At 45.0% G+C, this 17,029-nt stretch overlaps 1 protein-coding gene across 7 annotated transcripts in view; it reads left to right on the forward strand.

Annotated features, from left to right (window-relative positions):
* Positions 1–17,029, forward strand: part of synj1 (synaptojanin 1) — a 100,208-nt gene that overhangs the window by 4,039 nt on the left and 79,140 nt on the right. For all 7 annotated transcript variants that reach the window (XM_036967229.1, XM_036967233.1, XM_036967234.1 and 4 more), the window contains exons 2-4: positions 9,040–9,199; positions 12,637–12,723; positions 15,931–16,198. In XM_036967229.1, the coding sequence (XP_036823124.1) occupies positions 9,076–9,199; positions 12,637–12,723; positions 15,931–16,198 (479 nt within the window). In that variant the 5' untranslated portion in view covers positions 9,040–9,075. The remainder of the gene's footprint in view (positions 1–9,039; positions 9,200–12,636; positions 12,724–15,930; positions 16,199–17,029) is intronic.

The raw sequence follows: 17,029 nt of genomic DNA on the forward strand, positions 1-17,029 counted from the left end.
ACTTGTAACTTTATTTGGAAAACTATCTTTTTCTTATTTAATGCATTTCATTGCATGATATTGTTATAAAATAGATTTGTGTTGGCTTGTGATTAGGGCATGGAAATATAAGAACATCTGCTAGGCTAAATGAACAAACTAGGCATGCATAGCTCACTGCATGATCCTCAAACCAAAGCCTGGCCAAACTCCTGCTTATAAAAGTGAATTGAAAGGCACTCTACAATGACCATATATCCTAATAAGGCATTTTTTGTTTAATTATTATGTAATTCTAAGAAATATATATATTTTTAATTTAGTTTTCCACAGCCTGTTGAAATTTTCAATGTCAATTGATAGTGACAGAATTACACATTTACTTCCTAAGCAAAGTAAATATTTTCTTTCCTCGGCTATAGAAGGTTGTAGCGCAGACTCTGATTATCATAGAGACAAACCAAATATATCCCATATGTGCCTCAGCGTCACGTCTTTCCACAACATTTTACAGCTTGTTTCTAGCGTAAAGCATTGCGGACTAAAGCATTGTTATAGATGGCTTTTTATAATCAGGTCCATTTAATTATTTTCAATCTTAAGCTAACAGGGATAAAAGCCCATGCTTTTAGCCATTTACCCTAACATACCTTCAGCATACCCCCTCAACATACCTTCAGCGTACCCCCTCAACATACCTTCAGCATACCCCCTCGATACACCCTCAGCATACCCCCTCGATACACCCTCAGCATACCCCCTCGATATACCCTCAGCATACCCCCTCGATATACCCTCAGCATACCCCCTAGCATACCTTCAGCATACCCCCTCGATATATCCTCAGCATACCTATAGCATACCCCCTAACATACCTTCAGCATACCCCATTGACATACTTTCAGCATACCCCCTCGATATACCCCCTAACATACCTTCAGCATACCCCCTCGATATACCCTCAGTATACCTTCAGCATACACCCTCAATATACAGCATGCCCCCTAACATACCTTCAGCATACCCCCTCAATATACAGCATACCCCTAACATACCTTCAGCATACCCCCTAACATACCTTCAGCATACCCCCTCGATATACCCTCAGCATACCCCCTAACATACCTTCAGCATACCCCTCGACATACCTTCAGTATACCCCCTCAATATACAGCATACCCCCTAACATACCTTCAGCATGGCCCCTCAATATACAGCATACCCCCTCGACATACCTTCAGCATATCCCCTCAATATACAGCATACCCCCTCGACATACCTTCAGCATACCCCCTCAATATACAGCATACCCCCTAACATACCTTCAGCATACCCCCTCGACATACCTTCAGCATACCCCCTCGATACACCCTCAGCATACCCCCTCGATACACCCTCAGCATACCCCCTCGATACACCCTCAGCATACCCCCTCGATACACCCTCAGCATACCCCCTCGATATACCCTCAGCATACCCCCTCGATATACCCTCAGCATACCCCCTAGCATACCTTCAGCATACCCCCTCGATATACCCTCAGCATACCTATAGCATACCCCCTAACATACCTTCAGCATACCCCCTTGACATACCTTCAGCATACCCCCTCGATATACTTTCAGCATACCCCCTCGATATACCCCCTAACATACCTTCAGCATACCCCCTCGATATACCCTCAGTATACCTTCAGCATACACCCTCAATATACAGCATGCCCCCTAACATACCTTCAGCATACCCCCTAACATACCTTCAGCATGCCCCCTAACATACCTTCAGCATGCCCCCTAACATACCTTCAGCATGCCCCCTAACATACCTTCAGCATGCCCCCTAACATACCTTCAGCATACCTTCAGCATGCCCCCTAACATACCCTCAGCATAACCCCTAACATACCTCCAGCATGCCCCCTAACATTGAGAACTTCTCAACTAGCCTACCTGGTTAAATAAAGGTGTTCTCAACTAGCCTACCTGGTTAAATAAAGGTGAAATATAAAAAAGACTTGACACAGCGAGCCCTTCACTGACACTGACATACCCGCACATACCCCCTCAATATACCCTCACATATACCCTCACATCCCCCCTCAATATACCCTCACATACCCCCTTAATTCAAGCCCTGGTTTTATCCTAACACAGCCCTGGTTTTATCCTAACACAGCGAGCCCTTCACTGACACTGAGCTTTTTAAGGGGTGCATGGTGATTGTGTCAGCCAATCCCTTCAATCTATGGATAGTAAACTATAATTTAGTCTGTTGAACAGGTAGACCTGCCTCTTGTTTCTTGAATAGGAAGAAATAAAGTCAAATTGAAATGAAGACTGTTTATTAAATGAATTTGGGCCTTTTTCGAATTAGCTTTGCATTCAGGACCAATGCGCCGTCCATCCCCGCTGCTGCTGCTCCATAGTGCTGTAAGTTATGTAAATGACTGGAATATGGTTTATTGTGAGGTCAATAATGCTGATAAATAGCTTCATTATGGGCAACGAAACATTATTGTTTTTTATTCAAATCAATTATAGTAGTAGCAAGCTTACCTCTGGTCCTCATCTTCGTGCTCTCCCTCTCTAACAGAACGGGACATCAGTAGGACCTAGTCTTCCCTCTCTAACTGAACGGGACATCAGTAGGACCTAGTCTTCCCTCTCTAACTGAACGGGACATCAGTAGGACCTAGTCTTCCCTCTCTAACTGAACGGGACATCAGTAGGACCTAGTCTTCCCTCTCTAACTGAACGGGACATCAGTAGGACCTACTCTTCCCTCTCTAACAATGGGACATCAGTAGGACCTAGTCTTCCCTCTCTAACTGAATGGGACATCAGTAGGACCTAGTCTTCCCTCTCTAACTGAACGGGACATCAGTATGACCTAGTCTTCCCTCTCTAACAACGGGACATCAGTAGGACCTAGTCTTCCCTCTTTAACTGAACGGGACATCAGTAGGACCTAGTCTTCCCTCTCTAACAACGGGACATCAGTAGGACCTAGTCTTCCCTCTCTAACTGAATGGGACAACAGTAGGACCTAGTCTTCCCTCTCTAACAACTGGACATCAGTAGGACCTAGTCTTCCCTCTCTAACTGAACGGGACATCAGTAGGACCTAGTCTTCCCTCTCTAACTGAATGGGACATCAGTAGGACCTAGTCTTCCCTCTCTAACAACGGGACATCAGTAGGACCTAGTCTTCCCTCTCTAACAACGGGACATCAGTAGGACCTAGTCTTCCCTCTCTAACTGAATGGGACAACAGTAGGACCTTGTCTTCCCTCTCTAACAACTGGACATCAGTAGGACCTAGTCTTCCCTCTCTAACTGAATGGGACAACAGTAGGACCTAGTCTTCCCTCTCTAACAACTGGACATCAGTAGGACCTAGTCTTCCCTCTCTAACTCAACGGGACAACAGTAGGACCTAGTCTTCCCTCTCTAACAACGGGACATCAGTAGGACCTAGTCTTCCCTCTCTAACTGAACGGGACATCAGTAGGACCTAGTCTTCCCTCTCTAACTGAATGGGACATCAGTAGGACCTAGTCTTCCCTCTCTAACTGAACGAGACATCAGTAGGACCTAGTCTTCCCCCTCTAACATCAGTAGGACCTAGTCTTCCCTCTCTAACAACGGGACATCAGTAGGACCTAGTCTTCCCTCTCTAACTGAACGGGACATCAGTAGGACCTAGTCTTCCCTCTCTAACTGAACGGGACAACAGTAGGACCTAGTCTTCCCTCTCTAACTGAACGGGACATCAGTAGGACCTAGTCTTCCCTCTCTAACTGAACGGGACATCAGTAGGACCTAGTACACGGGCACAGGTATTGCCTTTTTTTTTTAGGAAAAATACATTTTAATTTTTTTGAAGAAGCATTTGACTGGCCACAGAGCCTTTAGTTAAGGTTTACATCAGCAGGAGCAGGCCAGGGATTATGATTGGGACAACCTGTCCATTGCAGTGTGTAATGCAGTGTAGGCTAAACCATTTTTAAGGGATAGATCAGCTTTAATATTGCAGGTTGTGGCTTCCATCAGTATAATTGTCTGCATCCATTTTCATTTTTATTTTTTTTATATATATATATATATATATATATATATTTATATATATATATATATTTCCTTTATTGTCCCCTAACCCTACCACCCCTTCCCTAATTGGAGTAAACTAATGGACAACAACACTTAGGCTTCTACTTCCATCTAATAGACTGTACATACTATACACATTTTACGGACATCGAATGTTTTACATTGGTTATCTTGTTGTTTTTAGTCCCACCCTTCAGTTTCATTCAACCCCTCCCATCTATCTCTCAACATCATCCAGTCCCACCCTTCAGCTCCATTCAACCCCTCCCTTCTATCTCTCAACATCATCCAGTCCCACCCTTCAGTTTCATTCAACTCCTCCCATCTTTCTCTCAACATCATCCAGTCCCACCCTTCAGCTCCATTCAACTCCTCCCTTCTATCTCTCAACATCATCCAGTCCCACCCTTCAGTTTCATTCAACTCCTCCCATCTATCTCTCAACATCATCCAGTCCCACCCTTCAGCTCCATTCAACTCCTCCCTTCTATCTCTCAACATCATCCAGTCCCACCCTTCAGTTTCATTCAACTCCTCCCATCTATCTCTCAACATCATCCAGTCCCACCCTTCAGCTCCATTCAACTCCTCCCTTCTATCTCTCAACATCATCCAGTCCCACCCTTCAGTTTCATTCAACTCCTCCCATCTTTCTCTCAACATCATCCAGTCCCACCCTTCAGTTTCATTCAACTCCTCCCATCTTTCTCTCAACATCATCCAGTCCCACCCTTCAGCTCCATTCAACTCCTCCCTTCTATCTCTCAACATCATCCAGTCCCACCCTTCAGTTTCATTCAACTCCTCCCATCTTTCTCTCAACATCATCCAGTCCCACCCTTCAGCTCCATTCAACCCCTCCCTTCTATCTCTCAACATCATCCAGTCCCACCCTTCAGCTCCATTCAACCCCTCCCATCTATCTCTCAACATCATCCATTTTGGATTTCTATTTGCTAAATATTTTTCCGCTATGATGTTTCACAAAAGCTCAACCTTTTTATTCTCATAGTTTCGAGAGATTGTAAATTTAAAGATACACATTTTTGAGTATTGAGTATTATTATGTTATTGATCGATTGACTATGACTTTTCAAATCACCCAGCAGTGCTATTTGCAGAGTTGACTTCAGGTAAATGTTTCAATTCTTCAGCCATTCCTGAACCTGCTACCCCAAAATATGTTCTATATGGACAGTACCAAATTTATTGTATTTTTTATTTTATTATATTATTTTTTAATATTTTGTTTATTTATTTATTTTCAAATGTTGATTTAATGATTCTGACTTTTCACAGCAAAATCTGCATAGCTGGGATGGTTCTATCCCCCTATATGGATCCCCTCATCAGTCTACACACAATACCCCATAGTGACAAAGCAAAAACTGTTTTTTAGAAATTTTTGCACAAACACTCCCCAGACATATCATTAGTATTCAGACCATGTATACAGTACTTTGTTGAAGCACGTTGTGCAGCACTTATAGTCTCGAGCAAAGTGCAGAGAGATCCTTGATGAAAACCTGGTTCAGAAAGGCACACACCTGTCTATATAAGGTCCCACAGTTGACAGTGCATGTCAGAGCAAAAACCAAGTCATGAGGTTGAAGGAATTGTTCGTACAGCCACGGGACAGGATTGTGTCAAGGCACAGATCTGGGGAAGAGTACCAACACATTTCTGCAGCATTGAAGGTTCCCAAGAATACAGTGACTTCCATCATTCTTAAATGAAAGATTTTTGGAACCACCAAGACTCTCCTAGATCTGGCCGCCTGGTCAAACGTTGCAATCAGGGGAGAGGGGCCTTGGTCACGGTGGTGACCAAGAACTCAATGGTCACTCTGACAGAGCTCCAGAGTTCCTCTGTGGAAATGGGAGAACCTTTCAGAAGGACAACCATCTCTGCAGCACTCCACCAATCAGGCCTTTATGGTAGGGTGGCCAGACAGAAGCCACTCCTCAGCCCACTTGGGCTAAAGGGTGAAACAAGATTCTCTGGCCTGAATTTCAAGAATCAAGTCTGGAGGAAACCAGGCACCGCTCATCACCTGGCCAATACCATTCCCATGGTGAAGCATGGTGGTGGCAGCATCATGCTGTGGAGATGTTTTTCAGCAGCAGAGACTTGGATCGAGGGAAAGATGAAAGGAGCAAAGTACAGAGAGATCATTGGGGAAAACCTGCTCAGGACCTCATACTGGGGCGAAGGTTCACCTTCCAACAGGACAACGATGCTAAGCACACAGCCGAGACAACGCAGGAGTGGCTTCGGGACAAGTCTCTGAATGTCCTTGAGTGGCCCCGCCAGAGCCCGGACTTGAACCCGATTGAACATCTCTGGAGAGACCTGAAAATAGCTGTGCAGCAACACTCCCCATCCAACCTGACAGAGCTTGAGAGGATCTGCAGAGAAGAATGAGAGAAACTCCCCAAATACAGGTGTGCCAAGCATGTAGCATCATACCCAAGAACACTCAATACTGTAATGGCTGCCAAAAGTGCTTCAACAAGGTACTGAGTAAAGGGTCTGAATACCTATGTAAAATGTGATATTTCCATTTTATTTGTTTTAATACATTTGCAAAAATTTCTAAACCTGTTTTTGCTTTGTCATTATTGGGTATTGTGTATAGATTGATGAGAGAGGGACAATTTTAATACATTTTAGAATAAGGCTGTAATGTAACAAAATCTGGAAAAAGTCAAGGGGTCTGAATACTTTCTGAATGCTCTATATATTTCCATATGGAAAGCCGTAGGCTGTGATGGTAAATGCTTCCAATCCTTTATACTGCACATGTTATGTGCCTTATCTGTCCATCAACCCACATGATGGACTGACAATAGAAATGGTGATGGTGGTGGTCTGTCAGCAGAGAGTATAGTAGTTCCTTGGCCTTTCCACGGTGCGGTAGAACAGACAAGAGATGATCAGAAATATGATCACAACTGTAAGTTAAGTCTTTCAGAACTAGAACACTTTGGAGCCTTTTTGACTATTAGTCCCGTAGCCTAACATGCTGACTAGACCGGGCGCGCCTGTCCGACATGCTGACTAGACCGGGCGCGCCTGTCCGGCATGCTGACTAGACCGGGCGCGCCTGTCCGACATGCTGACTAGACCGGGCGCGCCTGTCCGACATGCTGACTAGACCGGGCACGCCTGTCCGACATGCTGACTAGACCGGGCGCGCCTGTCTGACATGCTGACTAGACCGGGCGCGCCTGTCCGACATGCTGACTAGACCGGGCGCGCCTGTCCGACATGCTGACTAGACCGGGCGCGCCTGTCCGACATGCTGAATAGACCGGGCGCGCCTGTCTGACATGCTGACTAGACCGGGCGCGCCTGTCCGACATGCTGACTAGACCGGCGCGTCTGTCCGACATGCTGACTAGACCGGCGCGTCTGTCCGACATGCTGACTAGACCGGGCGCGCCTGTCCGACATGCTGACTAGACCGGCGCGTCTGTCCGACATGCTGACTAGACCGGGCGCGCCTGTCCGACATGCTGACTAGACCGGCGCGTCTGTCCGACATGCTGACTAGACCGGGCGCGCCTGTCCGACATGCTGACTAGACCGGGCGCGCCTGTCCGACATGCTGACTAGACCGGGCGCGCCTGTCCGACATGCTGACTAGACCGGGCGCGCCTGTCCGACATGCTGACTAGACCGGGCGCGCCTGTCCGACATGCTGACTAGACCGGGCGCGCCTGTCCGACATGCTGACTAGACCGGGCGCGCCTGTCCGACATGCTGACTAGACCGGGCGCGCCTGTCCGACATGCTGACTAGACCGGGCGCATCCGACATGCTGACTAGACCGGGCGCGCCTGTCCGACATGCTGACTAGACCGGGCGCGCCTGTCCGACATGCTGACTAGACCGGGCGCGCCTGTCCGACATGCTGACTAGACCGGGCGCGCCTGTCCGACATGCTGACTAGACCGGGCGCGTCTGTCCGACATGCTGACTAGACCGGGCGCATCCGACATGCTGACTAGACCGGGCGCGCCTGTCCGACATGCTGACTAGACCGGGCGCGCCTGTCCGACATGCTGACTAGACCGGGCGCGCCTGTCCGACATGCTGACTAGACCGGGCGCGCCTGTCCGACATGCTGACTAGACTTGGCGCGCCTGTCCGACATGCTGACTAGACCGGGCGCGCCTGTCTGACATCCTGACTAGACCGGCGCGTCTGTCTGACATCCTGACTAGACCGGGCGCGCCTGTCCGGCATCCTGACTAGACCGGGCGCGCCTGTCTGGCATCCTGACTAGACCGGGCGCGCCTGTCTGGCATCCTGACTAGACCGGGCGCGCCTGTCCGGCATCCTGACTAGACCGGGCGCGCCTGTCCTGCACCAGACGCGATCAGGACATACAGGTTGAAATATCAAAACGAACTCTGAACCAACTATATTATTTTGGGGACAGGTCGAAACACATGAAACATTCACGACCATTTAGCTAGCTAGCTAGCTGTTGCTAGCTCATTTGTCCTATTGTTGGATACCTGAAATGCACTTTCAGCACGTCAAGCGTCACAAATAGAACAAAGTTCTATTTTAGCGCCTGGCTACGCATAACCTCGCTAGCAGTGTGGGTGCAATGATTGAATAACATGTACATTTTATTTTTTAACGCGAGCGATGTGGTCAGCATGTAAGGAGTACGAACACTCAGCATGCAGATATGCATTTTACAAATGTTTTTTTTTTGGGGGGGGGGGGGGTCCCAATCTGACTCCTACGCTCACACGTACAGTATCTCTCCTCTCCTGGTGAAACAGGCTAGCTGTCATACATTTAGCATTCAATACATGTTGGTCATTTAACAGACTCTCTTATCCGGAGCGACTCACAGTCAGTGCATTTAAAACAACCACGTCACAGTCATTGTAAATCAGCACTTTACTTCCTGTGTCCTTTTTTGTTCCAGGTGTGACATCATTGGCAGCCTCATCTTGGATCTAGCATGGCCTTCAGCAAAGGATATCGCATCTACCACAAGTTGGACCCGCCCCCGTACAGCGTCATCGTGGAAACCAGGAACAGAGATGAATGCCTCATGTTCGAGTCGGGCGCCGTCGCCGTGCTATGTAAGACGCACACTGATTGGTCTAATAGATTATCACAGATACTTTCGTTAAATACACGTTTTTTTTTTTAAAGGCCAATTTGAATAAAAATGCTTAAATTTACATTCCCAATTCCCCACCTTAAACCACGCTGTGTTTAGATAGATTGATTAGATTGATTATACGGGAGAATGTCATCAACATGCAGATCATAAGATACGATCATAAGATACCATCATAATGTCATAAGATAAGATCATAAGACTCGCCTCTATAAATCAGTCCTGTTGCAGTGCAGTGGAAGACCACGTGAGGAAAACGGGTTGAAATGTTGTCTCTTCAACCAGTTTAGTTTACTAGCAATGCACCTGAATAGGTTTAATAATGTCAATTTCTGGACGGTGCTGAAAATACATATTTGCATCTTAAGGCCAAGCCCTACATACTGAAATTACATCTATTGGTATTTTGGTCTATATAATATTAATTTACTGTATATTTTTTTAAATAAACAATAAAATGCCACCTGGATGAATGTATATTTGCTTTAGTGTATTGGGCTCGTGAGTGGCGCAGCGATTTTAAGGCACTGCATCTCAGTGCTAGAGGTGACACTACAGATCCGGGTTCGATTCCAGGCTGTGTCACAACTGGCTGTGATTGGGAGTCCCCGTAAGGCGACGCACAATTGGCCCAGCGTCGTCCGGCTTAGTGTTTGGCCGGGGTAGGCCGTCATTGTAAATAAGAATTTGTTCTTAATAACTGACTTGCCTAGTTAAATATTTTTTTAATTTTTTTTTTTAATCAACATTGTAATGAATGAATAACGCATAATGTCAAAATGGACTCTCTAGAATTTTACCTATTCATTAAAAATGAAAAGCTGAAATGTCTTGAGTCAATAAGTAATAGTTTTGTTGTGGCAATACTAAATAAGTTCAGTTGTAAAACTTTGCCTTAACAAGTCACATAATAAGTTGCATGGACTCACTCTGTGTGCAATAATAGTGTTTAACATGATTTTTTTGAATGACTACCTCATCTCTGTACCCCCACACACATAATTATCTGTAAGGTCCCTCAGTCGAGCAGTGAGTTTCAACCACAAAGACCAGTGAGGTTTTCCATGGAGGTTTTCCAATGCCTTGCAAAAATACGGCATCTATTGTTAGGGTAGATGGGTAGAAATGAAAATACAGACATTGAATATCCCTTTGAACACGGTGAAGTTATTAATTACACTTTGGATGGTGTATCAATACACCCAGTCACTACAAGATACAGCTCAGTTGCCGGAGAGGAAGGAAACTGCTCAGGGATTTCATCATGAGGCCAATGGTGACTTTAAAACAGTTGCAGAGTTTAATGGCTGTGATAGGAGAAAACAAGAATGCTGATCCATCCTCAGTTGTTACTCCACAATACTAATCTAATCGACAAGGAAAAAATATTCCAAAACATGCATCCTGTTTGCAACAAGGCACTAAATATTGTCAAAAATGGACAGGACATGAGCAGGTAGCTGACTATTACTGACTGTTCAGCAGCATGATGGTCTGGGGGTAGAAGCTATTGGCCAGTCTTATTTTTAGCCATGATGCTCCTGTACTGCCCACGTCTGAGTGATGAAAGTGGGAAGAACAGGCCGTGGCTCGGGTGGCGGTGGTACCTGATTAACCTTTTGGCCTTCCTGCAACACCTTGTGTTGTAGGTGTCCTGGAGGGCAGGCAGTGTGAACCCAATGATGCGTTCAGCTTAGTGTACCACCCTCCTGTAGCACCTTGCGGTCCGCGGCGGTGGAGTTGCCGTACTAGGTTGTGATGCAGCCCGATAGTATGCTCTCGATGGTGCTCCTGTAGAACACTGTGATGCAGCCCGACAGTATGCTCTCTATGGTGCTCCTGTAGAACACTGTGATGCAGCCCGACAGTATGCTCTCGGTGGTGCTCCTGTAGAGCACTGTGATGCAACCCGACAGTATGCTCTCGATGGTGCTCCTGTAGAACACTGTGATGCAGCCCGACAGTATGCTCTCGATGGCGCTCCTGTAGAACACTGTGATGCAGCCGGACAGTATGCTCTCGATGGTGCTCCTGTAGAACACTGTGATGCAGCCGGACAGTATGCTCTCGATGGTGCTCCTGTAGAACACTGTGAAGCAGCCCGACAGTATGCTCTCGATGGTGCTCCTGTAGAACACTGTGATATAGCCCGACAGTATGCTCTCGATGGTGCTCCTGTAGAACACTGTGATGCAGCCCGACAGTATGCTCTCGATGGTGCTCCTGTAGAACACTGAGTGTCCTCGGGGACAGGCTGAATTTCTTGAGGTTGAAGAGTCTTTCACCACGGTGTCCGTGTGGTTTGAACGTTTCAGCTCCTCGAAGACGTGCACGCAGAGGAACTTGGACATTTTGTACCATCACAACGGCGGCCTCTTTGATGAGGATGGGGGCGTGCCCACCCTGGTTCCTCTCGAAGTCCATAATGAGCTCCTTTGTTTTGCTGACGTTGATGGGATAGGTTGTTTACCACACTGTCAGAGTGCCTACCTCGTCCCTGTAGGCACTCTCGTTGTTGTTGGTAATCAGGCCTACTACTGTTGTTGTTATCAGAGAACTTGATGATGGAGTTGGAACCGTGTGAGGCGATGCAGTCGTGGGTATAGAGAGTGTACACGAGGGGACTGAGGACTACACCGTTGTGGTACCACTCTCCATATTTTCAAGCATAGTGGTGGCTGCATCATGTTATGGGTATGCTTGTAATTATTAACGACTGGGGAGTTTTTCAGGATAAAAAAGAAACAGAATAGAGCTAAGCACAGGAAAAATTCTAGTGGAAAACCTGGTTCAGTCTGCTTTCCACCAGACACTGGGAGACAAATTCACCTTTCAGCAGGACAATAACCTACAACACAAGGCCAAATCTACACTGGAGTTACTTACCAAGAAGACATTGAATGTTCCTGAGTGGCTGAGTTACAGTTTTGACTTAAATCTGTTTGAAATAGTTGTCTAGCGACGATCAACAACCAATTGTGACAGAGCTTGAAGAATTTTGAAAATAATAAATGGTTAAAAGTTGCCCAATCCAGGTGTGGAAAAGCTCTTAGAGACTCAGCCAGAAAGACTCACAGCTGTAGTCGCTGCTAAAGGTGATTCTAACATATATTGACTCAGGGGTTGAATATTTATCTAGTCAAGATATATTAAGGTTTTATTTTTCATATTTATTTTTTAAACAAATGTTCACATTTTTTCTTCCCATTTGACATTAGCGTATTTTGTGTAGATCGTTGACACAAAAAAAAAGACAATTAAATCCATTTTAATCCCACAAATTATGTAAAAGTCAAGGGTTGTGAACACTTTCTGAGGCCTTGTCCAGTAACTATTTTACGTTACATTATTAGTGTTGTCTTTTCGTATAATGACTGTCTCTTGTCCACCCGCCAGCGGCTGCAGAGAAGGAGGCCATTAAGAACACCTACACCAAGATGATGGACGCCTATGGGATTCTGGGAGTTCTACGCCTCAACCTGGGTGAGTCACTTGACACCTGGGGGGGGGGTCTGATTACTGTAAAACACCCTATTGGATGCAACACCGTATAATCATATAGCCTAGCATGGATCTAATGTTATCCCTGTGAGGATGGGTCCCCCTACCCTTTGAGAAGTATTAGGGCTGGGTGGTATAATGTATTTTACTATACATTGAGTGTACAAAACATTAAGAACGCCCGCTCTTTCCATGACATAAGACTGACCAGGTGAATCCAGGTGAAAGCCATGATCCCTTATTGATGTCACCTGTTAAATCCACTTCATATCAGTGTAGATGAAGGGGAGGAGACAGGTTAAAGAAGGAGTTTTAAGCCTTGAGACAATTGAGACATGGATTGTGTATGTGTGCCATTCAGAGGGTGAATGGGCAAGACAACAACTTTAAGTGCCTTTGAGCAGGGTAGGGTAGTAGGTGCCAGGCGCACCGGTTTGTGTCAAGAACTGCAACGCTGCTGGGTTTTTCACACTCAACAGTTTCCCGTGTGTATCAAGAATGGTCCACCACCCAAAAGGACATCCAGCCAACTTGACACAACTGTGGGAAGCATTGGAGTCAACATAAGCCAGCATCCCTGTGGAACGGTTGTCCCCCGACGAATTGAAGGGGTTCTGAAGGCAGAAGTTGGGGGGTGCAACTCAATATTAGGAAGGTGTTCTTAATGTTTTGTACACTCCGGTATTGATGGACGGACCGTTTTTTTTTTTTTCTTTAACCTTCTACAACGGTATTTTAATGTTTGGTTTGTTACACGTGATAAGCAGCTCCGGCGTGTGTAATGTCCGTTTTTACAGTTTACTCTGTTTGCGACTTGCAAGTCGACTCTCCCTATCCTGCATGCCGCTTCCTGCAGCCCCCCTGTTCATCAGGAGAGAGCGGTTGTTGGTGTTGCTCGACCACGGAGTCACGAGCACTTCACTTGCCATTCAGTTTGTGTATTTTTGCAATTTGTGGCTAAAATAAATCGCATTAGCTGTTAAATCTTAGCGCTAGTTAGCTGGATAGCTAGCTAGCTAGATGATCAGTGCTGAGGGGTATACTACAAAACAGGGTCAATGAGTTAGCCAGGTAACTTTGATAAAACAACCAGAAATAAGTTGGTTTTCTGGTTCATAAAAAAAAAGAAGCTAAGCCTAGATCTGTGTGTTTGAGCCCATTTCAAGCTTATTTTTCTAAAAACTAAAAAGTTGTTTCAGAATATTCAGGCAAGGTAGCTGGCTAACTCCTTGATCATAGCAACGGCTCCGCTTGGGCTGCTCTGCTCAATGAAGAGACATGAGAGTTAGCTGTTAGCTTTTTTTCATCACTCTAAACTCAGACTAAACTCTGAGAAATAATCTCTCTTGTTTTATTTTATACTTCGTAGTATACTCCTCTGGTCTAGGACTAGGTCAGCATGTTGTTTGTGAAAAATATTTTTAAATCAGAAAGGAATTAGGTGAAGCATGAATATGATAGCTAGCTAGCTACACGAAGAAGAACGCTGACTAACACTTTCATTCCTACCCTGTCACAATAATTCCGCCCTGGTTTATTTATTTATTTATTTATTATATATGTCAAACAACAGTGTATTCAAGGTAGAGGTCGACCGATTATGATTTTTCAACACCAATACCGATTATTGGAGGACCAAAAAAGCTGATACTGGTTAATCGGATGTTTTTATATTATATATATATATCATTGTAATAATGACAATTACAAAAATACTGAATGAACACTTTTATTTTAACTTACTTTGTCCATATCATGCATCCCTGACTGGCACAGTGTGGAAAGGATAACAAAAAAAGTGCAGGAAATGCTGAAATCTTTACGATAATGCAGTAATCTTTACGATAATGCTGAAATCTTTACGATAATGCAGAAATCTTTACGATAATGCAGCCATCTTTACGACAACGCTGAAATCGTTACGATAATGCTGAAAATCTTTACGATAATGCAGGAATCTGCACGATAATGCAGGAATCTTTACGATAAGATAACGTCAAATATTTATGATAATGCTGAAATCTGTATGACAATGGCGAAATCTTTATGATAATGCGGTATATCTTTATGATAATGCTGACATCTTTATGATAATGCTGACATATTTATGATAATGCTGAAAAATGGTTTGGTTGAACAGTATAAAACCATCAGAATGTAGAAATACCCATTTTAAATCACTTATGTTTGTGTGTACCACCCTAGGGTCATGAATATTAAGCATTTTTATTATTAATAAATATAAAATACTGCCAGATAACGTCAGAATGTGATATGATATCTTGGCCATATCGCCCAGCCCAATGAAGCGTGGTTGATCACATAGCAAGTGCAGAACATTCTTCCTAGTTGTAATCAATGCCATTTACAGAGGGTTGCTAAAACAATGCGTTGAACTGTAGGGTTGTGAGAAGCCTTCTTCGTTAGGGAGCCAGAAGTCTATATAGTAAGTCCTGCCTGTTGACTGCAGAGCTTCTCTGTCTCCTGCCCTCTGCTTGATCTTGAAAGCCTGCCTGTTATGATAACATGGTAGGAAGCTACGCTTTAAACAGATCAAAGCCAGTTCTGCAGATCAGATCACGTTGATATAACACTACTTGTTTACTGACTCTGAAGGAAGGAAGGAAGGAAGGCAAACAACAAGCTCAGTTAAACCCTATACTGGTAATGACCGTATGCTGGCATGGGGTTTAACACACTGTTCTTCCTCTCCCTCTATCTCTTTCTTCTCATCCTATCATCTCTCTTTTCCCGCCTGCTGTTTCCATCTCCCCATGTTTTTATTATCTCCTCCTCTTCCTCCTTTTCTCTCTCTTATCATTCAACCCCCTCTCCTCCTCCTCATCTGCCTCTCCTCTTCCTCCTCATCTCCCCTCCTTCTCCCTCTCCTCCTCGTTCTACACTCCTTCTCCCTCTCGTCCTCTTCTTCGTCTCCTCTCCTTCTCCCTCTCTCCTCTCTTCCTCCTCGACTCCTCTCCCCTCTCATCCTCCTCCTCATCGTCTCCACTCCTTCTCCCTCTATTCCTCCTCCTCCTTCTCCTCGTCTCCTCTTCTCTTCCCTTCATCCTCATCTCTTCCTCCCCATCTCCTCCTTTCCTCAACTCTCCTCTCATTCTCTCCTCTCCATCCTCCCCTCCCGCCTCTCCTCCATCTCATTTTCTCTCCTCCCCTCCTCTTCCCTCTCTCCAGGTGATTCCATGCTCCACAGCTTGGTAGTAGCAGCAGGCTGTAGCTCCGTAGGGAAGGTGCAAGACTCTGAGGTGTTCCGGGTCACGTCTACAGAGTTTGTTTCTCTGAAGAACGACCCGAGTGACGAGGACCGCATCGCTGACGTCAGGAAAGTCCTGAACTCTGGGAATTTTTATTTCGCTTGGTCCTCTAGCGGCATCAGCATGGACCTCAGCCTCAACGCTCACCGCCGGATCAAAGAGGACACCACAGACAACCGCTTCTTCTGGTAGGGAGTGGAACACATTATATATACTAACCTCTTCTAGTGGGGAGTGGAACACATTATATATACTAACCTCTTCTAGTGGGGAGTGGAACACATTATATATACTAACCTCTTCTAGTGGGGAGTGGAACACATTATATATACTAACCTCTTCTAGTAGGGAGTGGAACACATTATATATATATACTAACCTCTTCTAGTAGGGAGTGGAACACATTATATATACTAACCTCTTCTAGTAGGGAGTGGAACACATTATATATACTAACCTCTTCTAGTAGGGAGTGGAACACATTATATATACTAACCTCTTCTAGTAGGGAGTGGAACACATTATATATACTAACCTCTTCTAGTGGGGAGTGGAACACATTATATATACTAACCTCTTCTAGTAGGGAGTGGAACACATTATATATACTAACCTCTTCTAGTGGGGAGTGGAACACATTATATATACTAACCTCTTCTAGTGGGGAGTGGAACACATTATATATACTAACCTCTTCTTCTAGTGGGGAGTGGAACACATTATATATACTAACCTCTTCTAGTAGGGAGTGGAACACATTATATATACTAACCTCTTCTAGTAGGGAGTGGAACACATTATATATACTAACCTCTTCTAGTGGGGAGTGGAACACATTATATATACTAACCTCTTCTAGTGGGGAGTGGAACACATTATATATACTAACCTCTTCTAGTGGGGAGTGGAACACATTATATATACTAACCTCTTCTAGTAGGGAGTGGAACACATTATATATACTAACCTCTTCTAGTGGGGAGTGGAACACATTATATATACTAACCTCTTCTAGTGGG

The sequence above is a fragment of the Oncorhynchus mykiss genome, chromosome Y, assembly GCF_013265735.2.
Source record: "Oncorhynchus mykiss isolate Arlee chromosome Y, USDA_OmykA_1.1, whole genome shotgun sequence".
Taxonomy (NCBI): domain Eukaryota; kingdom Metazoa; phylum Chordata; class Actinopteri; order Salmoniformes; family Salmonidae; genus Oncorhynchus; species Oncorhynchus mykiss.